At 45.1% G+C, this 24,592-nt stretch overlaps 1 protein-coding gene across 1 annotated transcript in view; it reads left to right on the top strand.

Moving 5' to 3' along the window:
- The window catches only part of LOC119186595 (cell adhesion molecule Dscam1), a 350,150-nt gene that overhangs the window by 103,975 nt on the left and 221,583 nt on the right, over positions 1-24,592 (top strand). Inside the window, exon 3 of the mRNA XM_075885810.1 lies at positions 19,627-19,791. Coding sequence (XP_075741925.1) covers positions 19,627-19,791 — 165 coding nt within the window. The remainder of the gene's footprint in view (positions 1-19,626; positions 19,792-24,592) is intronic.

Raw genomic sequence — 24,592 nt, 5'->3', positions numbered from 1 at the left:
AAAACCAATTACACAAACTTATTTCAAACCACATACGCTAGCGACTTGCTACAACATCAATGAAGGAAGAAGAATTACAATGTTCCCTAAATGATCCCTAATTGGGTCTCGGGATATTTGATTATTTCGCAATACTGGGCCTCACGGAGGGCGTGGTCATAACCCAGGAATGGTTTGGCGTGAACCTATCTCGAAATAGTGTAAAGGCGAAGCTTAAGTGTAAATAAACAAGTTTGGCTCATTCTTCATAATCACTCATAGCCTGAAGTTTTTTGTCAAGCTTGAAATTTGTCATTAAATCGTTAGTTGAACGAAAGCGTAGTCACAAAAGAAACTGTGTAACTGTAAGCAAACTAAACCATTTTACGTAACACATAAGGACGCCACCTCTTTAGATTGTTGAAACGACTATATTTTGTTTTTTTTACTTCGTGAAGTGAAGTAATAAGGTCGAATGCACCAACCCAACCAAATTCATGCATAAGCGTCTACCACAGACTGTTGGTTCAGTTGTTTTTATTTACTTAAATTTTTCTTCTTTGAGGTTTAACGTCCAAAAACTATACGATATAACTGAAAGATGCTTTAGTGAAGGGCTCCGGAAATGGCGACCCTCTGGGGTTTTTTATCGTGCACCAGCATCTAAGCAAAGAGGCCTAAAGCCTTTTCGCCTTCATCGAAAACGTGGTGGCCACGGCTGGGATTTGATTCTATGACCTTCGCGCCAGCAGTCGGGCAGCATAACTCTTCTGCCACCATGGAGGATGATCGTTTAGTTGCTGAACGTACAAAACAACAATAATAGCAGCCCAAATAGGTAGCACCAAAACCCAACCACATGATATTCTATACATGAACTACAAAAGGAACAAGAAAAACGCACCACTCACGAGACTTAATTGTCTGTTGTTTTTTTTTTTTTTGTAAAATCAAAGTGAGCCGTTTTTCATCTATATGGCACCACGATGAATCACTACACTTGCGAGGTTTCATCCTTATCAATAGGAGCTCATACGCAGTGTCGAGATGGCGGTGATTTCATGCGGATCGCGACGACAATAACCTGACAGCGCAGTGGTGTATAGTTGCGCACATTCATATAAAGCAATGCCGGACCCACTGAAACGCGCATGCGTCAAAGCAACGCAGCGCGGCAAGCGCCTGCGAGTATATGGCAGGACCGGTGCCTCACGTGGCAACGCTGTCGTAACGCGTAGAAATGAAAGCCGGCAAGCACGCGAACCACGTCACGTCGAAATATATTGGCGCCTTGACTGTGGCACGTAGTCAAGTTCTCACATGACACGCATCTTATAATTGTCATGTTTGCACCAGTCCCATGCTTTCGTCATTAATTCACGTACTGTAATACCAAATTTAGTAATTGTGACGCTAGCGGAAGAGCCACGAGCGCATCATAAGCGTGGCATGTAGTAATGTTGTTACTTGACCCGCATGTCATAATTTTCATGTTAGGGTCTGTCGCTTGTGTTCGCCATGCAATCATATATCAGTTTTGCAACATGCCATGTGAACGAAACCACCGCAAGAGCTGCAGGACTGTGATATGTAAATTATGACACACGTGTAATTAATTTCATTCTATGACTAGTCAAATATGTTCCTCCTACAGTCATGTTACGCCATACCAAGTTTGGTATCGATACCATTATTCAAACGGCCAGGAGAGCTAAAAGTCATAGGCGGCTAGATAGATAGACACAGTGTGGCATGAACCCGGGTCCGCTGGGTGCCAGCTGAATATTCTGCCGATGAGTTACGCCGGTGCTTGTATCTCATTATCTAACTTGCCTTAGGCACGCATTACCTAGCACCAATAGCTCAGTGGGGCTCGAACCCGAATCCGCTTGGTGCCAGCCCTGTATTCTGCCTCCGAGCTACTCCGTTGCTTGTGACTTCTTGTCAACCTTGCCTTAGGTAGGCTTGATGTCCGGAAAGCAATTGTGGTAATACGACTTATAAAGCGTTTTACAATAGCGAAAGAACAACCAGTCGTCGCACTTTGCGAATAGCGTAACGAGTAGGCCATCCAATGCTCCAAACCATCACAAAAGCTTGTTCTTGTTCCCCTGTTAACTATGACGCATACCCACTTCAGCCAAAACTCCTCATCATCGACAGCCGCTCCATGGACAATTGGCACAAAATTCCTTGGAACTGTTTAGCGGATACCACGCGTCTGAGAAGAATGACGAAAAATAGCATAGCGAATGCCGGCGTACTACCCAAAAGCTTATTAATAATCCGTGGTGGGCACTAAGCAAGTGTGCTTGCAGCACTTACCAAATGAGTAATTTCAAAAGGCTCTGAGAGGCCGCTCTTCTAGCTTTCGATCTGACTGTGCTGTGCCTACCACGCAAACCTGGCGTTTCTTTTTCGCAAACGCCTTGCGCTTTTGCCGTAACGAGTGATAGAGAAACGTTTCGCGAACGCCATCGCGCCATCAAGACCGGAATCTCTTTCTACTCGTGTCTAAAAAGACATAAATCAGTCCTATTACTTTGTGTCTGGTTTGCAGTGACATCTGTGTACCACATCGTGCGTCATTCTTTCTCAAGTGCGTGATTGCCCATAGGTGTAAAACTATGAGGTATGAAACAAAGATTGCGCATGTTGTCTGGTGATTTCGCTTCAATGGAGAAGTTGTGTTTTGTGCTACGTGCAAGGACGTTCGGCGCTATTCATGGGCCCGTGTGCTTTAGGCTATACTACAGCGTTTCTTTGTGTTCTGACTCCTTTGGACAAGATCACAATCGTCGAGACACTTGCTCCAAAATTCGTGTTGCCCTAATCGGTTGAAAGTGCCAGCTCTATGTTCTAACGTTGCTTCAGGCGTTGGCTGCGCTAGCCGCCTACTCATCATAACTGTGTGCGCTCAACACACTCTCACACGCAACACGCGGAACGTCGTGAACTTACATTTCTTTTACAGAACTTGGGTGAACGAAACGACCAAAGCAGTCCTGGATTGCCTGAAGTCATTGGCGTTAACTTAAACAGGCCCTGGGCCTAAAGCTTTGTTTTTTTTTGCAGGTGTTTCTTTTATTTGTGATTCTGTATATACCTGTATAGTTAAGGCAGTCAGACTGTTGTTTCTTTTTATTTTATATTTCTGAAAGAAGCGTTAGATAGATCCCAACGCACCGCGCAGTATGCTAATTGGTACATTTTGAAGAGCCGTTCCTTCTACTTGTTTGCCTGTCACCGCAATGTGCAAGTACGACATAAGAGCAAAATAATTTCGAACCACTTACTTCAAACGTTTTGATAGCATGTGTCTCAGGTGTGGAGATGCAACCGCATGTAGCTGGTTTTTATGTTCAGTACATTTTACCCAAACCAACCGACCAGCCAAGTGACCTTATGAATGAAAAAATAACCAGCCGTGAGCAGGAATCGAACCTACGACCTTCGAATAACGTGTTCGAGCTCTTTGACCGATGTATTTTAAAGCCTCTACTGCAGCGATATTAAGAATATTAGAGCTACTTTATATAGACTGCTGTTGGTTAGTCTTAAATAGCAAACCTTGCTTTGGGACATCTTATCTCTGAATGTGGATCACAGCTATATGGGTAGCTGCACCTTTGTGACGTGATGGAAGAAATGATAAGAAGCAAGTGAAGAGTTTTCATTACAAAACGCAAATGTTTATTCAGGACCAATGTAGTGAGTGATTCTTATCGAAAGACCATTTACGGTATGGATTTCTCTGAGCGCGAGGTATTTTTGGCGGCATAGGAGCCGTATCATATCAACGATTCCCTAGATGGTGCTCGTGGTACGCTACACGGCAAATACTGAAGCACTCTTGTACTTCTTCGATATCACAATGGCCTATAAAAAGTGCACAAGATGCTCCTGTACCGTCGAGATGACCCATTTACAATCACTAATATTTATATAGTACAGACTGAAAGAAAAAAAGAAGAGGTGGGTTAAGCAAACACATGCTTGTTCAGCCACTAGAAACACGATTTGTAACTGGGGATAATAATGCATTCTTGCCACTAGACCGAACTTTTTGTCAATGGTAGGCTCGTTTACGTTACCAATCTGGGTATCTATTACGTCTTCTCATACTGGTTTCCTATCACTGATCGCTTTCGCAAACGGATTAGCGCTGGTCACGGTCGACAAATAGTGTCCGACCGCAAAGGTAAACACAGAAAAATTAAAAAAAAGGTTGTGAACAAGGCTCTCGTGTATAGATCCGAGACGTCTGTTTTGGTCGGTGTTTTTGTTTTTGTTATATTGGCCCTTGTTTGTCCACGACCATACGGGATTACATCGGACTCAACTGGATTCGCGCCTACTTGGAATCAATCATAATTATAGGGGTTTAACATCCCAAAACCACCATATTACTGTGAGAGGCGCAAGAGTGGAGGGCTCCGAAAATTTCAACCACCTGAGGTTCCTTAACTTGCACCTAAATCTAAGCACACGGACCTCAAGTATTCTCGCCCCCATCAAAAATTCAGCCGCCACGGCTGGTATTTGATCCCACGACCTGTGGGTCAGCAGCCAAATGCCTTACCCACTGGTATACCACGGCAGGTTTTAGATATAACTATGGGTACAAAAATCACAGCATATCCACGCACTAGATGATGAGTGGGGTGAAGCATCCATCAGTCCGTCCACGACTCCATACGTTCGTTGGTTCTTGCTTCCGACCATCCATGTGCCCGTCCATGCGTCCGTCCGTGCGTATATCTCTGCGTTCGTCTGTGCGTCCGTCCATGTCCATCCGTCTGTCCATGCATCTGTTCGTCTGCCCGTCTGTCTATCCACCCGTTCGTCCATCCATCCGTCTAGTAAACATTTCGAGTACCACCATCTCACATTTTTTCATTATATATTCATCCTATAGAAGTACCGCCATCCAGCGGGAATTCCTAGGACTAAGCGAGAGGTAGCTACGTACTACTGCTACGACCACCACCATGACCACTACTACAAATACTACTACTACTACTACTACTACTACTACTACTACCACTACTACTACCACTACTACTACTGCTGCTGCTGCTGCTGCTACTACTACTGTTACTACTACTACATACATCGCGGACGCACGAACCACGGAATAAGGAGCTTCGCCCCTAGAATGAAAGCTCCCCCTAGCGTAAGTGTAACATTTTCTTTTGCTTGTTAATCATAAAACTACACGTACGCCATCTGTTTTATAACATCTGAATTGGTTTATTAAACCAACTACCATCACCTAGCAGTGAATCCTGGAACGAAGTGGCTACATACTACATACATCGGGACGACCGAGCCCAGACTTAAGGGGCTTCACCCCTAAAAATCACAGCATATCCTCGGAACGTAGGATGATGGGTTGGGAGAAGCGTTTGTCTGCCCATCTACGCTCCCATCCATCCGTTCGTTCTTGCTTCCGTCCGTCCATGCGCCCGTCTGTATGACCATACGTGCGTCTGTTCGTACGTGCGTCTTTCATCCTTCCATGTATCCGCCCATGTGTCCGTCTGTCCCTGCGTCTATTCGTGCACCCATCCGTCCATGCGTTCATCCGTGCACCTGCCTGTCTGTTCGTTCGTGCATCTGTCCATCCGTCCGTCCATCTAGCGAACACTCCAAGTACTGCCATCTTGCATCTTTTTATCGTATATTCATCATAGAGAAGTACCGCCATCCAGCGGACATTCCAAGGTTTAAACGAGAGCTGGCACGATCGGAATAGAGGAGCGGCGCGCGCGCAAACTCTTATGGCCTGCGCTTTGTTTCTAGTTCTCACCTTTCACCACCGCTAGTTCATGGCGACGCGGCCCAACTCTCGCTAAACCTTTGTGTTTAGAAAAAAAATGCCTCCATATCCACGAAGTGAATGATCATGAGTGGGCGAAGCTCCGGAGGTAAACCTGGTAAACCATTAATCCTCTGTACACTTTGCCCACTCGATTTTATTACATCGCTCCCCCTAGCGTACGTCGCCGCACTGAATCGAACGATTGCCTTCAACCAATGACACGCGCCATATGTGACATCATTCCTATTTTATAAGATCTCGCGTCTTTCATCAACTACAAGTACAGCTTTCTAGTTTATAACATCTTGCATCTTTTCATCATCAGCTACAAGTACCACCATCTAGTAAACACTACAAGCACTAAACGAGAGGTGGCTACATACAGGAGACGGTACCGCCATCTAGTGAACACTGCAAGAACTAAACTAGAGGTGGCTACATACAGGGGACGGTACCGCCATCTAGTGAACACTGCAAGAACTAAACTAGAGGTGGCTACATACAGGCTACAGGGGACGCACAGCCCACGCCCTAAGGAGCTTCGCCCCTAAAACTGGTTTACGAATTAGAGGACTTCGTACTCTACTATGGGAGAGCTGAAAGCTGTTCTTTTGGCCTCACCTGTTGACGCCCATGTTAATCCATAACGAAAGCCGTCCCGTGGGTGGGATCGTTCTTTCGTGGCCCAAATCTCGCTAAACCTTGCTAAAACCAAGGAGGTTACGCCCAGCGAGTTGAAAGTGGCATCCTTTTCTAGTCAGATAGTACTCAAAGCGCGTCCTTCTGTTACTTGTTTTTTTAGTAAGCATCAAATTCAAAGCAAATTCTATTGAAGCTTAAGTCACTGATTTTTGTCTCGGTAGGTTGTTTTCGTCAGAACTCTTTTTTTATTTATGATCAACGCGCGCGTTTCCTTCTCAATTCAAAAGAGTGTGCGCGTGCCACTTCGCTAGTGTGGCCGTTGAGGTGGCTACCTTCTACAACGACGACGATGACTACTACTACTACATACATACATCGCGGACGCACAATCCACGGCTTGAAAAGCTTCGCCCCTAAAACACGGTTAGACTTTTCCTCAAGCTGTTTCTTCTCTAATAATAAGGACATCAGCAATCAGGCATTCAAATCTGTTTCTTTGTGCTTGTTAACACGTTTCCCTTTTGAAAAGTCACGCATTAGCGACTGATTATGATGTGCAGACTTTGCGAGCTTTTCGAACTTTCATTCTAGAATAGCTGAAGCTCACAAGTTAGCCGAATGAGGAGCTAAATATATTTGATTCTTCATGGTTTGACAGTGAGCTTCGAATTATTTCTCATGTGCTTGTCTGCGAGGGATATTTTTCATCACCGATCTAAACGTTATCACGAGCTACCGTATAATCATTGTGAGTCACACACTGCTGTGGCATTTAAGCAAAGAATGCCTTTGTGGCGGAGAGCTCCGACAGTCGGTTATAAGGCTTTCAGATAGGACTGCGCATGCAATGTGCATCCTGTTTCACGATTGTACGAAATCTCGAAGTGTGCGACATCGCGAAGCGCCAAACGGAGCAGTCGCGCGTGGGTACCAGCTCGTGCGTGCGCAGACACTTGAGCTGCGCGGTGGTGAGCCGCGTCGTCATCTACAGCGGCGCGCTACTGCAGTGCTATCTGCACCACGTGCCATGCACTCCGAGATTTCCCCGCAATGTGGAACGGGCTGTACGTCTAGGCGCATCTCCGCAGTGTTTTGCACGTTGGTCTCAGACACACCCAGAGGCTATATATACGAAAATAGAGGAAACGCTGACCATGATGTTTTTGACTATTCTTGAGAATCTGACAGTGACGTGTGCGAGACGCACCGGAACTGACACCTGGCTGGACACTACACGCGCAGAGCATCAACATATTGCGTGCGTGTGCGTGTGTTGGAGGAGGGGGTGGGGCGGAAAAAGAAGGCGAGTTCAGCGTAATGAAAAAAACCGGCAGAGACCAGTGAAATTCCGGACAGTGCGGAAGTTTTTCTCTTTAAGACGGCTGAATTTTGGCGTTGAATAAATCGTTTCTGTTCGTTGGCCACTTCACTCCATATTTTTGTGGACATGATGGGGACAGCTGTCGTGTCCACAACGTTTCTTCCTGTTCTGCGTTCTTACATGTGAGCGCGGCCTCAGTCAGCTTCTCCAGGTTCCTTCTCATCGCTTCTGAAACCGGCGTCGATTTTATAATTGATGCTTTGCTGAGAATCGAAGTGAGAACAAATCGCCACGTCACAAACTCCAGTAATTTCCAATTCTGCAGTGCTTTCTTCACCATTTAATTGTAGACAGTGCGTGCCTGCATGCGGCGTTGGTGGTGACAAACTAATGCTACACATGCGTGCCTAGCATAAGAAATGTCAGCTGAAACTCGAGTCACTGTTTAAAGGGACCACGTGATTAGATAGGGCGAGACCGCACGTGGTGGCAACGTGGCAGTGCTGCCAGCTTTGCGAATTGGTGGCCTTTGCAAACATTTCGAGTCACAATTAGTACTGTGTAATCAGATTTGGGTGCACGTTAAAGAACCCCAGGTGGTCAAAATTTCCGGAGCCCTCCACTACGGCGTCTCTCATAATCATATGGTGGTTTTGGGACGTTAAACCCCACAAATCAATCAATCAATCAACCTGTGTAAAATTGAAGTAACTGCTTCTTTAAAACTTGCAGACTTTTGTTTTGTTTTGTTTTTTGAAGTCTGATAGATCAAGCACCGAATTTTTAACAGCGGTCTGAAATGATGTAGACAGAACGCTTTCCAGCTGGGCATTTCGTTATGGTGCATCTTTAAAAGCAACGGGCTTATCCATCACATTGTTGGCTTTAATGGGTGAGGTGCAATATCGACTGTGATGTGAAATTAGGGCCGCGAAGCAAGCGCCCAAAAATCGTTCTAAATATTTGTGCCGGCAGAATTCACCTTTGCCCTTTTGAGTCTTCATAAAAAGAGTAGTTATGACAAAAAGTTGACCTAAGATAAAGCTGAGACGTGTAATCTCAGCTGTGTAATTCTCAAGTAAGCTTGTAATTAGAATGGAGGCACCACAGCCATACGTAGGCTGGAATTTCTTTCCATGCTTTCAGCATTTTAAATGGAAGAGTAGCATATTTGTGACCACAAATATTTTTTCGGGTATGTTATTTTTTAATTGCAACACTTCTCTTACTTTTTTTGACGTCATAATGTTCGTGCAAGAAGAAACAAGATGTAGAAGCAGCAAGACTACTTTTCTTAAAAGAAAAAAAATGGAAACGTGGGTGGATCGTTACACCAACTCACATAAACCCGAGAACATCTAAGTTATCCCTGCAAAAGAAGAAATGCGCCCTCATTAAAAAGAAGGCTAATTGCAGCACCAGCAAGTGAAATGACCCGAACGAACGGAGGTGAGTCCCCGACTTCGTAGCGAAGCTAGGCACCCCCCACTCAGTTGATTGCGGGACACCGTCACACGAGACAGCAGCGCCACCAGCGTTCCTGAACCTAATCTCTCCTTGCACCGGTGGACAAACGACGTCCAGCCCCATAATCATAAGGAACAGCTGATGAAGTACGGGGGGTGTTTCCAGTGCGACAAACAATGTAACTATGATGGCTGTCATCATCATGTCGTTAGGCGAACTGGCGACCTGCAGCTTGTGTCTTAGTCGTTCGTTAGCGGAGAGCGTACGTTTACGCTGTAATTACACTCGCCAGGCACAGCGACTACGGGTTTCTGTTGTCTTTGGATGCCACTGGAATAGGCTTGCAAACATGAGGCGGAAAAATATAAACGTTCGTAACAATTTTACGTTTGTTTTATAAGCAGCAAATTTAGTGCTTACCTATTTTGAGCTTTTATTTTTATTTGCTGCGATTTTCTAGGGGTTGTCACATTTTCGATTTCATGTCATGCAGAAACGGCAATCGATTCCTACGCCTGGGCAGAAACTCTCGCTTCTCCTAACAATCTCAGATAACTTGCCTAATATTTTATTCGTTTGTACAATGAACGGTTCTGTTTGCTTTCAATTTTTGTTCTCAAATATATAATCACTCTTCGCGATCCTTGTTCTACTAATTCTCTCCTTTTTTTCTAATGTCTCTGGGCTGCTAATACCTTTTTAATGATTCACATCATGAGCCTACGTATGCAATTAGATGCTATTGTCGAACCCACTAATAATACTATTCAAGTGCGACAAAAATTTTATTGCTGTAATCAAAAAGTATTATATAAGGGTTTCACAAAAACGTGAAATTGGAGCATGACAGGCTGTTCTGAGATATATATATAATAAAATCATATGAGATACGCCAGAGAATTCACTGATAAAGATCATAGAGCTAACAATTTTTTTTGGAGAAACCTGACAATTTGGACTCTCCCATCGCACCGCCACAAGTCACGTAGTGCCAATGTATGATTGGTATTGTCTGAAGTTTCAGACACCGAAGCTTTTTCAAGTCTCAACTGTTTACTCAAATGGCAGTGCATATCGAAAAGCGTATTACCAGAAGCCACCGCCATTGCCACAATATCGCAGGCTTTGAAAGATGGGTTTGCCTCACGGCCTTGACGCTATGCAAAATAGCATACTACAAACCGAAGTAGTGCTCGGGGACGTTGGGGTTGGGACCAGGGTTTCAGCAGATTGAGTTCTTTGTTCTCATTTAAAGATGATAGTCTTTCTTGGGGACCTTCGACGGAAAAGTTTTTGTCTGTCTGTCTGTCTGTCTGTCTGTCTGTCTGTCTGTCTGTCTGTCAGCCAGTCCGTCCGTCCGTCCGTCCGTCCACCCGTCCGTCTGTCTGCCTGTCTTTCTGTCTCTCTGTCTGCCTGTCTGTCTGTCTGTCTGGCTGTCTGTCTGTACATTTGTCTGTTTGTCCGCCCTTACCGTTGCCTCAAACGACACCAAACGGCCAACCCCATCTACAGCGCCCACCAATATTGCTCAAGATTGAGCAATTGTCAATTAAAAAGCCATTATTGCGCATATCTGAGGCACCCTAACAACACGTCGATGTTTTGTATGTGCATCTTTTTACTAGTGAAGGCACACACAAGAAATTATAAGGACGTAGTTTTTATCACGCTGCGCTGACAGTGCAACGCAATGCTGAAAATTGTAAGTGCTTCAAACGCTTTGCTAAGACGACACGGTGGTGGCACCTGCTCGTCGCTTAGCGTTCTACACCTTATCACTTCCGAGACAAGCGCGCATCTTTCTCAGCGGGCACGCACACCTTCCTTCGTTTTCGAACTGCCAGAGAGTGCTTGTGTCCAACGTGCCTCGGTGCGCTTGTTCACCTCCGCTACACGCTCGAGGCACTAACGCAGCGCCTCCAGAACACCATTCACCAAATTTCTTCCGCAGAACATCAAATAAACGTTTTGTTCACTCTCTTCAGACGCAAGACTATCGCCTTTCGACGACATATGGAGTGTAACATGCTAATTCGGGGCCATTTTAACACGAAAGGGTTTTATGCCAGGTTCATCACAGCTCAACTGATGTATTTTTGTTACAGATATGGCATTGCAATATATTCTCCTACATATTGCAAAAAAAAAACGAAAAGAAAAGAGTACCACGCAGCGTCAAACCAGCACCCTCTCGGATTCACAGCGAGTGGTGCTAACCGCTATGTCACAGAGCATAAGTGGCCGAAAATGGAAACGGCGAGCCATTTATATACACCATACACCGTTTGGAGGTCCTCACAGCTCCGAAACTTAGCGCGGTTTCATTATCAGAGTAGCGTGGTGGCGCGACAGGCTCGCGTTGGTTGCGCTCTAAATGTCGTGAAAGGGCCGCCACTATGATAAGCGCACGCGCACAACAGAGATTGTGCTCCAGACGTGATTCGGGAGAGGATAAAAATTATTTCGCTCGCTGCCGTGGCCGCGTTTACGAAAGGATCGAGCGCACTGCTGACAAAGGATGAAGCCAGACTTGTGAGAGTTGTTCCCAATTGTCCTCTATATATTAAGCGCTCATTTCGCGTGCCTTTCTTTCTCTCTGCACAGCGCACTTTAGGTGTCGAGCTGTGAAAGTTGTTAGTCCTCGTCCGTTATCTGTAAGCCAATTTTGTCCTTGATGTTCTGAACGCAACTTCGCATTTTTATGCTGTTGCAGAAACAATACACAATAAATGCTCAACTACCTCTGTGAATACACGTTTTATTTTTGTGTTATACTGATTCCTAGATGGGGGATACAGCACTTTTTTTTTCTTCAAAAATTTTTCATTCCGTTACTTCTCGGAAAAGGTAACCAACAACCAAAATTAATTGTTATAACGAACAACGCATTTGCGGACAATGCTGTGCGTGGGTTATTTCAACCATAGAAAACATGCAAATCTTGACGGTGCATCAGGATTGTTATAAACGACATATTGTTAAAACACATATCATTTTAATTGGGTTCTATAACTTTAACTAGACGTCTGGACATCCATTGCATCATTAGGTATAGTATATAATCCTCTGGTCTTCTCGTCCAAAATTAACAAAAACCAAAGATTTCGAATATGGCGAATAAATGTAGGAAAAAAAAGACGCAATTGCAGTATGCAGGTTTTTAAACAAGCCTTGAATGCTCGAAAACGTGACTATAATAGCCTTACGTTAAAATAATAAAAATTCTGGCAATTGCCCAAAGGCTGAGGATGCATTACGTACATGGGGCTTTGTCGGATACCATTGTTGTCCTATTGTAAATAAAAGTGAGAAAGAACTGCAAGTAAAAACATGGCCGTTTTTCTTACGTGTGGGATAAAGTTCTAGAGTATGGCACCTTTACCCTAAAAATAAAAAAAAAACGTGTCTGCAGTTTCTGTTTTTTCATATAAACATAACCGTGTATTTCACTTGGCGTAATACGCAAACTCTCTATAAGTTTAAAAAATTCCATATTCAGCCTGCTTGTTTCTTTTTATAAGTCTCACGTACAAGTTATTAAGCATGTTATTTTTAATGTTGCTCCGGCGCTTAGACAACCAGACATAATCTTGATCACAATGACCATCTGACGTGGTGACGTCACAAGTAATACCGAGCAAGCACTGGTGGAGAGGCCAAATAATATTGCAATTGCCAGTTCCCCCTTACCCGCAGGTCCTCACTACCTATGAGTGCCCTTGAAAATGCGAAAACATTTGCCTATAGATGGTTTCACGAATACACATGAATACCGCCACCCTGGGCTGTTAGGCAAACCTTTTTGATATTTCTGCACATCAGTACGTGAATAATTTAGGTCATAAAATGTCGAATGCTTTAACAGAACTGTTTTTGTGCGTAGGCGTCTACCGTATCAACTGCTCGTTTAGTTGTTATAGATTTTAAAAGTTATGGCTAAATCCTATTAAGGAGGCACCAAGGCCATTCGTATAAGACAGTACATGTACGCTAGGAACGAGCAACCAGAATACGGAAATTCAAACAAGGACCTAAGATACAATTTGATTGCACGTAGGGCGCGCGATGTTTAACTGACTCCAGGCTCACCTCCTGTTGCGCCTGGTCGAGCGCCTCGTCGTGTACGCACGTCTTCCACTGCGCTTCCCAATGATTGAGAACCTTAAAAAAACATACTGCCATATGGTGTTCTGGTGGTGAGATTCATCACACAGTCGGATAAATATGCATTGAGCATGAGCTTGAGCATTTTGTTTTCTTCTTCAAAGTCACAGAATATCGATATTGTCATTCATTGTTGAAAAACGATAAAGCTTTACTCGTACAATGCTAAACAATGTAATAAGAATAAATTTAGTACAATGAATATGAATTGGATACCAGTTGCAAGGGTAGCATCTTCATGGAGGTGAAGTGCCAGAGGCGCGTACACTATGCGAAGTCAATACACGTTAAACAACACCAAATGGTCGAAATTTCCGCAGCACTCCACTAGGGCGTCCTCGTAATCGAGTCGCGGTTATGGGGTGCCAAACCACAACAATTATTATTAAGACAAACGGAGATAGCAGAGTGGGCTAGATAATGAATTGGGGTAACATATTTTAGAAGACATTTAAATAGAATCCACAATTTGCGTAATGCGTAGGACGAGTAACAGGAATAGCTGAGAAAGGCGGAATGGGTACAAAGGGATAGTAAGCGCCACCTAGAACCGCTGGAGGTTGATGGGGTGATAGTTCGTTTAAAAAAATGGCAGCATATCATTGGAGTGAATGATGGAGAGTGGGGCGCATCCGTCCGTCCATTCGTTCTTGCTTCCGTCCGTTCATGCATGCGTCTATTCGTGCGTCCGTACGTCCATCTGTGCGTCCGTCCCTGCGTTCGTCCATGCATCCACTCCTGCATCCGGCTATGCGTCCATCCATCCGTGCAGCCATGCGTGCGTCCGTCCATGCATCTGTCTGTGCGTCTGTTCGTCCACCTGTTCAACACTCCAAGTACCACCATCTCGCATCTTTTCATCATATATTCCTCATATAGAAGCACCACCATCCAGCGGACATTTCATGGACTAAACGAGAGGGGGCACACGTACACTTTCTTACGGCTTGCGCTTCGGGTCTGCTTCCCACCTTTAGCCGCCTCGAGTTCATGGTATATATTAGTTCACTGTATTCATGGCACTGAGGCCCAACGCTCGCTAAACCTTTCTAAAACCAAGAAGGTTACGCCCAGCGAGTATAACGTAGCAACCCTTCCCTATTGCAAAAACCAGCGCCACTTGGTACCAGCGTCCAGCGCCATGCCTGACTATGGGCCCAGTATGGCGCTGGTAACAGCGCCTTTCAGTGCAGGTACTGGGACGCTGGAGCAACAGCGTCCCAGTACTGTGCGCAAAATGGCTTCGCAGGGATGAAACGGGGGTGCCCATTTGCCATAAATAAATAAATAATTATATAAGTAAAATAACGCGCATTCACAATGAAAATAAACAAATAAAAATTGAAAAAATAAATCACCGCTTGACGGGATTTGCACTGGCTACTTTTTCATCACTAACCGAGTACGCTACCCACTATGCTACGCCGGAATGTGCTTGTAGGGTTGTAACACGATTATTTATCCGAAGAACATGCCGTTCAATTTCATGTTCACATGTGGCACAGTCAACACTGACACGACATTCCTTTTAAAATAACAATTGCTATTGATTCGACAGTGACGAACGCTTCCGGGCACCCAATGACGTGCAGATATTAGCAAGAGTGCAAAGTTTTTTTTTGAAGCATCTACATTTTAACTGTGAAAAATCTCAAATTGACGTGAGGAGCAGCCACAGATTGTCAGCTGTTGCTGACGATAGTTTTTTTTTTCCCCTTTGATGGTCATTTCTAGCACTTGCTACTGGTCAACAAGCACAGATGATTTACATGTCTTGTTTGGTGGATATCAACGCACAGGAGTGATTATTGAGTTTTTTTTTTGCGCAACTGACGATGTAGCAGTACACATCGATTCATTTGTGGGGTTTAACGTCCGAAAACCACGCTATGATTATGAGAGACGCCGTAGTGGAGGACTCCGGAAATTTGGACTTCCACGGGTTCTTTAACGTGCACCCAAATCTGAGCACACGGGCCTACAACATTTCCGCCTCCATCGGAAATGCAGCCGCCGCAGCCGGGATTCGATCCCGCGACCTGCGGGTCAGCAGCCGAGTACCTTAGCCACTAGACCACCACGGCGGGGCTAGCAGTACACATCCGGCGTGCCAGAATACATATTTGCAGTCATATCGATACCTGCAACTAAGAAACCGCCGAAGAAATGGCTAATGTAATCCGATGAAAAAGTATGCCAGTATGTTAGTTCACTAACGCGTACCAATTTACCAACTCAAAATTGCGTGTTCTTACGTACGAGTCAGAGAAGTACCGGGTCCTGCGCTCAGAAGGAAGCTTTCGGTGACAGCCTACGTTGCTGAAAGCACGACACATCGATCGTCGCCTCTTCTTGTGCGGGCATCCCACACGCGGATAAATGGTTGATTTCGGCTCAGGGATGTCTATAATGTACTTTACAGTCATTTTTACACTTTAGAATGATGCCTACTTAAAGTAAAAAGCGCCGGCAGCATGTTGGTACACCTACGCGGGCGGCACGATAGGCCTTGCTGGGACGGGGCACTGGGTAAGGCTGCTTTCGAAGCAGCTGAGTTGCGATGCTTGAAGTTTCTGCATTTGAGCTTCGCAATATTTCTAACAGTTACCTAAACTGTACCTGAAGTAAGTGGAAGGTCAATGAATACCGGAAATGCATTCACGGAGTGGCGACGGTGAGTTGCAGCCGTTTCTCTGGCCTCCGCTGGCAGTATACAGTGGGCGTGCCAGTGTACAGATATATGCAGTTATATCAATAGCAACACTTAAAAAAAACCACTCATTGAAATACTAATGCAATCCGCTGAAAACGTATGCCAGGGAGTTAGTTAACGAAGGCGTACCAAATTACCAACTGAAAATTGCGTGTTGTTACATATCAGTCAGAAAAGTACCGGCTAAGCACGGTCGGCAGCTTTCGGAGACAGCCTGCATAGCTTAAAGCACGACGTTCGATCGTCAGCGCCCCTTGTGCGAGCATCTACACAAGACAAAATAGTTAATTTAGGATCATGGAAGTCTAAATTATGCTTTACAGTTATTCTCACACTTTAAAGTTGTATGTACACGAAGCAAGAAGCGCCGGTAACATATATACCAACGCCGCTGGCACGACAAGTTTAATGCTCGCTGGGCCGGGCACTGGGTAAGACCACTCCCGAAGCGTTGAGTTGGTATAGTTGAAGATTCTGTATTTGAGCTACGGAACATTTCTAACTCTTACCTGAAGTAAGTAGAAGAATAAGCATGACCAGACATACATTTATACGGTGTGGCGGAATCGAACGACAGCTTTTTTCTCGCCTCCGCTGGGAAACCTTGCGAAGTGATCGAGAGAGCTCATTTACGTTTCCTTGCCACTTTGCGGCAAAAACAATTTCCTCTTTCTGTTAGGAGTGGTGTGCAGCTCCAGGCTTACAAACACTGCAATTCGGAATCGTTACAGCAATACACGAATGATGCGAATATGGCCGGTTTACGTGGTGGCCTATGAAAAAAAGGTGCATTATAGTTGTTGCGATACGTACGTGCACCGCAAAAATTACGTATGCTCGGTATCTGTTAGGGTAGCATCGTTCCCTGCCGTCGAATCAAGCGTTTTATATTCAACGACACCGAAACAAACCAAGGCACACGCTACTATAACATGCACGCTGCAGCTGCGCTGGTAGAAACAGTGCGTGCTCCAGTATTCACCAGCTCTTGTCAGTGAAAATTCCAGCGCTTCCAGCGCTTTGCAGTGCGCACCAGCATCACATCGGTTGAGCCAGCACCCCTACCAGTGCGACGCAGCCTTTTCCCATTGCGCCCAACGAAGTTCCAGTGATTACAAGCGTGTACCAGTGTCTCCAGTGTGTACCAGTGCCAAAAAACGTACTGGCATAACGCTGTTTTTGCAATAGGGTTTCTTGTCAGATAGTGCTCAATGTACATGCCAATGGCTGCTAAGGGGGAATAAGAGACAGTAGAATTCGGCTTTTAGTTAACGCGCACGCTGCGAATTTTTTATATTTCAACAACGCACAGAAAAAATCTCCCACCGGCACCACCTTGGAGGTGAAAATGTAAGACTGGTTACACACTGCTACTACGACTACGAGGGTGCGAGACGAACGGGTGCAGCTATAAGGAGCTTCGCCCCTGAAATTGCAGGTGTAAAGCATAAGGAGGTTGTGCAACGCAGGGAGAAATAGAGATAGATGAGAGACGCCTCCCTCTTGCAGTACATGTAAAAGCAGCGCGATGTTTATGAAGCCGCAGAGGGTGATTATGATGAAATATTGCCTATGCCCGTGGCCGTAAAAGCCACCTGAATATATTATATCGCACTGCTCGCGTTATTTTCGAACGCATGTTTTACAATGCGCCTTTACTTTTAGTGTTTGGTAAGCGTGTGAATTGCCACATTTATTATGCTTTACAAATAAATTGCGTCAATGGCAGTCACGTCTGCGTCCGTCAATTGTTTGAACTCGGCAGGGCACCCATTTTTAGGAAACCTTGCCGACGTAACATGCTGCAGCGTGAACGCCAGACTTGAGCCGCTGCGTGTGTCCTCGATTTGCAGCGTACAGACTATTCTTTACAACACAATCCTTCCTGCGCCAAGAAAATCGAGGAAACAGGAAAGGCAGGCTTGTTTCTTTGCACGTGCTTTACTTGATGCTGGTTAAAATAAAAACAAAGTTTAGCAGAAAGGCGTGGAAAGAACGCTTTTAAATTCACAATCATGAAATCTAGCGTCTCAGTTTTATGCGAAGTCTTTCCTTTTCTTGCCTGTGTGTGGGATCGTGCCGAGCAATTTCAGCAATCGCAGCCATCGCGCCACGTTTGCGTAGGATTGCGGGACCGAGATGCGAGGTTTTCGCTTCGCTTCCACTAGAGAAGTCACTCGTGCTTATGAAAACGCGAGCGACATGCTCGTTTCTCTTTCTTGTCACTAGCCATCAAGAGGTGTGCTTCACCAACCGACAACAAGCGAAATGGCGTCAGCCATTTGTCTTAAGCATCACTTGAAGAGCCGTTTCATACGCCTCATTTGAGCCCTACAAACTGGTCGCTTGAAGAAAAAAAAAGACAAGCAATATCAACCGAAATCGAAGTGAGCCACATTTTCCTCTGAAGTACGCTTGCGTTCCAAGCTGTGCACAGCTTAGAAGAAAGACCCATATTTTGAAGACACGCTGGGCCTACGAATGTGTGCGTCATGCATGATTTTACCGTATAGTCACATGTCTGGATTGTTGTGTAGAAGCCAAATTTTTCAAATACTGCAAAACGGTGGTGCAATCACCTTTACTGCGAAGGTCTGAATGAAACATTTCCTTCCATTCGTACCATCCGGCCGTGTCTACACAGAAAGCTCCTAGCTCCCCCCGAGGAGCAGTGGTGCATTTTGAAACTCTAAAGTCAAACACCTGGTGACCTTTATAGATTGACGGAATAAAATAATTCATTTAAAAAACGAACCTCTGAGAAAGTATGAAATAATTTAATGAACCATATTAAACCTTTTTTTGACCTATTTTGGAGAGGGAGGTTGGTATTTCAAGCCAAGCCCTGATGCTGTAAAGGCTAGTACGCACTTGGTAATCTCTTAATCTTTTTCATCTATGGCGTGGAACACCAAGACCACAGAGAAGCTTTTGTCTCAATTACTTAATTTTGTATCACAGCTTTGATAGCAATAATGTAGAACTATCGTATCACACACACACACACACACACACACACACACACATATATATATATATATATATATATATATATATATATATATATATATATATATATATATATATATATATATATATATATATATATATATATATATATATATATATATACGATATTGTTCTTGTTGCACGTAAAACTCAAACATACATTTATTGAAAACAACGTTACGCAGTAGTTGCATAAGCGCCATTCGTATCGTGCAAAGTAAAAACGCTGATGCACGCCACAAGTTGAACCAATTCAACTTTTTTGTGATAGATAGTTGATACGGGGGACTGGTAGTAATGCTTTACACTAGATAGCTCTTGCGTACTGATCGTCTGCATTGTAGCTCCTAAATCCCACTATGTAATCAATGCTACTCTCGTATTCTACCCGCTTTTCTTTTCTAAGCCGTTCACGTCCTTTGGAGCATCCTCTAACTTCTGTGCTTGCTGATAGACTACCTCACATTAACTTACGCTTCTGTATCTTTCTCTGCTTCTTTCTATTAGCGACTGAACTCGGCCCCAAGTACCGGGTGACTTCAGACGGCGACCTGTGCGTATTCGGGGTGACTGACGTGTCTGACGCCAGACATCGTTACCGCTGTCACGTCCGACACCGACTGACTGGGGACATCCGGCCCAGCGTCAGCGCCGGCAGCCTTTTTGTCACGGGTGAGCAGCCTATGGCCGCGTCTGTTTCGCTCCTCCTTTTCTTACACCTTCCGAGCGTCTGTGGCGCTGCTCGTTTTTAAGGATCTACCATTTTCAATAACGGGGATGTTAGGGCAGCCCATCCGATACTGTTTTCACTAGAACCTTAGAAAGTATGATACTTTCGTGTACAGTGAGAACGTTAAATGTCTATACAGTCAATATAGATTTTGCGTTTGCCAAGACTGAGTAAATTCAAGTGTTTTTATTTACTGAATGTGTTTAATCATAGGTTCGTGTTTAGTAATCGCTACGGCTAAACCTCTTACATATTATTTTGTATCATTATATTGTCTATATGCATAGAATAATACAATATTCTCACATTAGTGGACGTCCATTTACGAAATTGGATAAAGTATTTGTTCGCATTTTAATTGCCAGCTGGTACTTCAAGTCACACGTTGCTCTCATTTTTGTGAGTGGTTCATGTTTTCGTACCAATCAGCATGGGGCGTGTGTAGACATTTGAATATGCAATTTGAATCTTGTATGAACTAACTGAATCTTTTTTTTCTACTTTCGTATAGCTAGTATTCAATGTTTTAAATAACTCGTTATAACCAATGCCTAAAACGCGACAAAATAATGGTGCAACTTGGTTAGTCGGGTGGCTGAAACTAACGTTAACGTCGGTATGCACTAGGCTGTTCGTTAAAGGCCTTTTGTTAAGGCCATCACCGGTCTCCTGGTTCAAAACAAAGCCCATTTATAGGCGTGCGCGGGATTGCCCTTCAAAGGAGGTGGGGAAGGGTAAAAGGAAGGTTGGTAGCGATGCTCCCTCCCCTATTAAGCCATTGTATGGCGCAGCCCTCATATTGTGTCCCTTCTTCCCTCTCTCCGCTTTTTCTGCCCATTCCCATGTGTGTGCCGGTTCAAGTGCCCTCTTCGAGAGACATTTACTGTGCTCAGAACACCTCCATTCCTATTGCGCAACAGAATCACCTATACCTGCACCCTCTCTGGTCACTAAAGGAACCAGCCACCCCCCACTCACCGTTTTCATGCTTCTGAGCACATGTTCATTAAAACGAGGTTATGTTATTCCCACATATAGAAACAAAATAAAAACATAAACATAAAAACAAAATGTCCCGACTTCGAACCGTGAAACTTTCGATAATTAACTTAGCATGTGCAAATTTGTTCACGCTTACAGTCACCGCTGTGGTGCCACCCCTCTTTCAAATTCAAAAACTCCCATCGTACAGGCAGACAGGTTAGGATGCTGTGGTAAACGGGCTTTTCGGACCAGAGCACGTTTTTTATTGAGTGATGAAATAGGAGAGCACTTATGACCATCACGCTCTACGTTACCGTTGTACTCCGAGGAGAGGGCGCCACACGGCGAGGATGGCACAGCGTCAGCAGGTGGCGGAGGGCGAACCAGTCAGCGAGAACTACGCTGGCGCTGGAGGTCATGGGCGGCACAGCTGTTCAGCTTGAAAATCTACAAGCAGCTCCATATATCGAAACGTCTAGTTTTCCAGAGTGTACGCAGTCTGAGGAATGTAGGTTCTGTGTGCGTTCTTCGTAGTGTGGCTGTAATCTTATGGTTCACGTGATATCCCATTTTATCGTTGTTCTTATACGAAAGGGCATCAAAACTGTCATAGAAATCTTTTAACGTGCTTCCACGCAGTGACCATTACGCTAAGGCCTCCACAGCATCTTGGAGGAGCTCGTCGTAGCACACAAAGTAAATCGATTCGAACGGGTTAGGCGAACTCAAATTGCGCGAGCGACACTTCGAAGATTGTGTTATTCTGAAGCAATGCAACAATGTGATAAGAAAAGGAATAAGAAAAGGCTTTCCTTTTAATTGCATCATAGTTTTGGTACTATGAACCCCTACATTTACTACTAGTGGTTGGCTGGTTTAAAATGCTGATTTTTTTATAATATAATGTCTTCTCATTTGTTTCTCTCTCGGCGTGTTTATGTTTGTGTGTGCGTCCATGTGTGTATATAGAGAGGGATCTTCATTGTATAATGTGACCCTAGTCACCCCGAGTTCAGAAATGAAAAACAAATTACACCCCGCGCGTCCCAGTACTTCGTTCGCGTCGATGTATAGGCCTCGCTTTCACTCGCGGTAGCTGCTATCTAAACTAAGACACCAACTTTCGAGCAACGAGCTTCTTTGGTAACAGTAGCGACTTCTATAGAGGATCAACCCCTCGCTGTCGCTAGAGTCTGAAAAGTATCTCGTCCAAGGGCCTCCGCCTAACACGTTTTCTAAACGCGTTGCATTCATTGCGACGCACGTGGACACACGTAAAAAGCACAAAGTAAGACTGCCCGCACAAAACTTCCATCGCTTCCGCCGAACAAGGCTGACTCGGGGCCAAGCCCACACTCATCTCCCAACCTTTCCCTTGTAACGCGTCGGACACTGCTCAGACCCGTCATTTACAGAGTCATCGAGGCCGCACATCGTGGCGAGATGGTGTCATTCTGCTGCATAGAAGAACAGGAGACGCCGGATGGCAAGGAGGCAGCCGCCAACAGGAACGCGATAAACGGCCTTGGCGTGGACAGAGGGGAAGGAGTTCAGATCTATCTCTCGGGCCCCAGCGGCTGTCCCTTTTTGCAGACTCACGTTGGCAGGTGACGGAGAGAGGACGAGCGGAAGATGAGGTGCGTGCGCTGATGTGGAACGGCAGCAGGAAATGCCCGCAATGCAACAAAAGCACGCGCATGCCGCCGCGCGGGCGCTGCTTCCTAACCTTTCTCACTTTTGCGATTCTACAAGACAGGAAGACACCACTTCTGACGACGCTACGCACAAGAGGCCAAGTCTGGGATGCGTTTGGGAGAGGAAGGAGTGCCCTATGGCACCCGTCTAAGCGGCTGTCACCAGGAAACCAAGGGAGCGGAAAAACTCTTCCGCTCGTTCGGAAATCACTGACTCCTTGGACACCCACGCAAAGAAAACTAGACAGCGTTCAGCCACACTTCGTAGTCAGGTGATGAGAGGGTGCAAAGTAGCGGTGCTGGAATGGCATGGCCTAGTAAAGCGTCGAACGGGAGAAGACAGGAATGGCGCAGCCCTGCTGTGTGGTATGCGTGTCGCTGCTTTCTTGGAACGGGGCCTTTTGCTCGAGTCCTTACGTTTGTGAAATTAAGGCTGCTCTCTTGAATAACAGGGCACAACAGGTCGTCACCTCCGAGCTTGAGAATGAGCGTGACGACGCAAAAATAAGGAGTAAGCAAGACAATGCCTTCACGTTTGTTCCAATTGCCCTCACTCTTCGCCTTGTAGGACTACCCTCGTTATTTCATTATTTTTGTCCGTAAGAACTTGAAACCATCTGCATTTTTTTGTTAAACAGTTTGAACAGTTAGTGTACTCATCAAGTCATCTCTTTGTTTGATCACTTACGGCATTGCACAGTGTCCTCACTGAGTGACAATATAGTATTCAAGCACACAAAATGCGTGGCACGAACAACGAGTTGAACAAGGCATACTATTTCAGACGTGTTGTGTAAGTTCCCCATTTTGTGCCGTCTATATTTAGAGATCAAAAATATATTGTCAATCACACATAAAGGCAACACTCAAAAATCCTTATTTAAAAAGTGCCCACCACCCCACCCTTATAAACAAAAGCATGCAAAATAGACACAGCATTATTGAGTACTTGCGAACTCACCACATCACCCTGCTTCTAGTAAAAAAACAATGAGTTTACACTAGGAGTGAAATGGTTTAAGAACAGTGAAGTTGGTTGATCTTAAGGAATCACCGTGGTCTTCTTCGCTGACGTTAGATCTTCCCTTGGCGTAGACAGAGTACACTTGAACTACAGCCTGTCACAGACCGTGCAAGAATGTTCAAACTCCAACGCCCGAACTTGAGGTACAATGCCATGGCTGTGGCACCCTTAATAAAAGCCTGGAACTTTCATCGCTCGTACTCGACTCGCGTCACGATAGGCAAATTCGGAGCGGCGGCTGCGTGGATTCTCCTTGGGTTGGTGTTTTTTGCCGCGGCTGCGAATGGGTGCATGTGCTGCTATGCGAGGTTAAACGCAGATGGTGTGCAGTTGCGCATTGGTTATTGATAAACCATGGCGCTGAAGATTTTTAAAGACGATCATCATTCTTGGGAACCTTCGACGCCAAAATTTTGATCTGTCTTTCTGTCTGTCTGTCTGTGCATTTGTGTTTAGAAAAAGTGGGTAACGATTAACCCCCGAATGCAGAGATGTTACTTGGCTCGCGACTTCAACTTAACTTGAGCAAGTCGGCGCGAAGCAAGCAGCGGACTTCAAAACGCCCAAGTCAGCCTTCGCGTTTCATAGATGCTCAGGCTGTCTTGCTTGGTCAAGTCAAGAACGAGCTTCAAAGCAGAAACACGCTGCTCGCCTGCTAACGAGGGTAATAATGAAGTTGTTTGCGTAAGGCACGCATTACACCAAAAAAAAGACCATACGTTTTAAAATAACTATAAAAACGAAGGGCCACAAGCATATTCTTGCCATTTTACGGCTAACGAGCGGCACGTGGTGCCTGCCACCACAGCGATGCGCAGTGTTGCTTCTGTAAAGCGTTCGTTGCCCGCTGGTTTTAGTGGCCACCCAAATGCGGTGCGTTTCTCCATGGTTGCTTGTTTGGTGGAGAAACAAGCATCGCGTTGGGTTCTTTCGTCGTTTTTTTTTTCTCAATAGAACGCCATGGCATGTATTTGTGCTGACCTGGCTCACGATGTGACGCGTTTTTCACGGTATTTGCCTCTGTTCGCCTGTGTACATGCC

The sequence above is a fragment of the Rhipicephalus microplus genome, chromosome 2 (genome assembly GCF_043290135.1).
Source record: "Rhipicephalus microplus isolate Deutch F79 chromosome 2, USDA_Rmic, whole genome shotgun sequence".
NCBI classification, from domain to species: domain Eukaryota; kingdom Metazoa; phylum Arthropoda; class Arachnida; order Ixodida; family Ixodidae; genus Rhipicephalus; species Rhipicephalus microplus.
The sequence above is the reverse complement of the archived record's forward strand: the minus strand, read 5'-3'. Positions and strand labels throughout refer to the sequence as shown.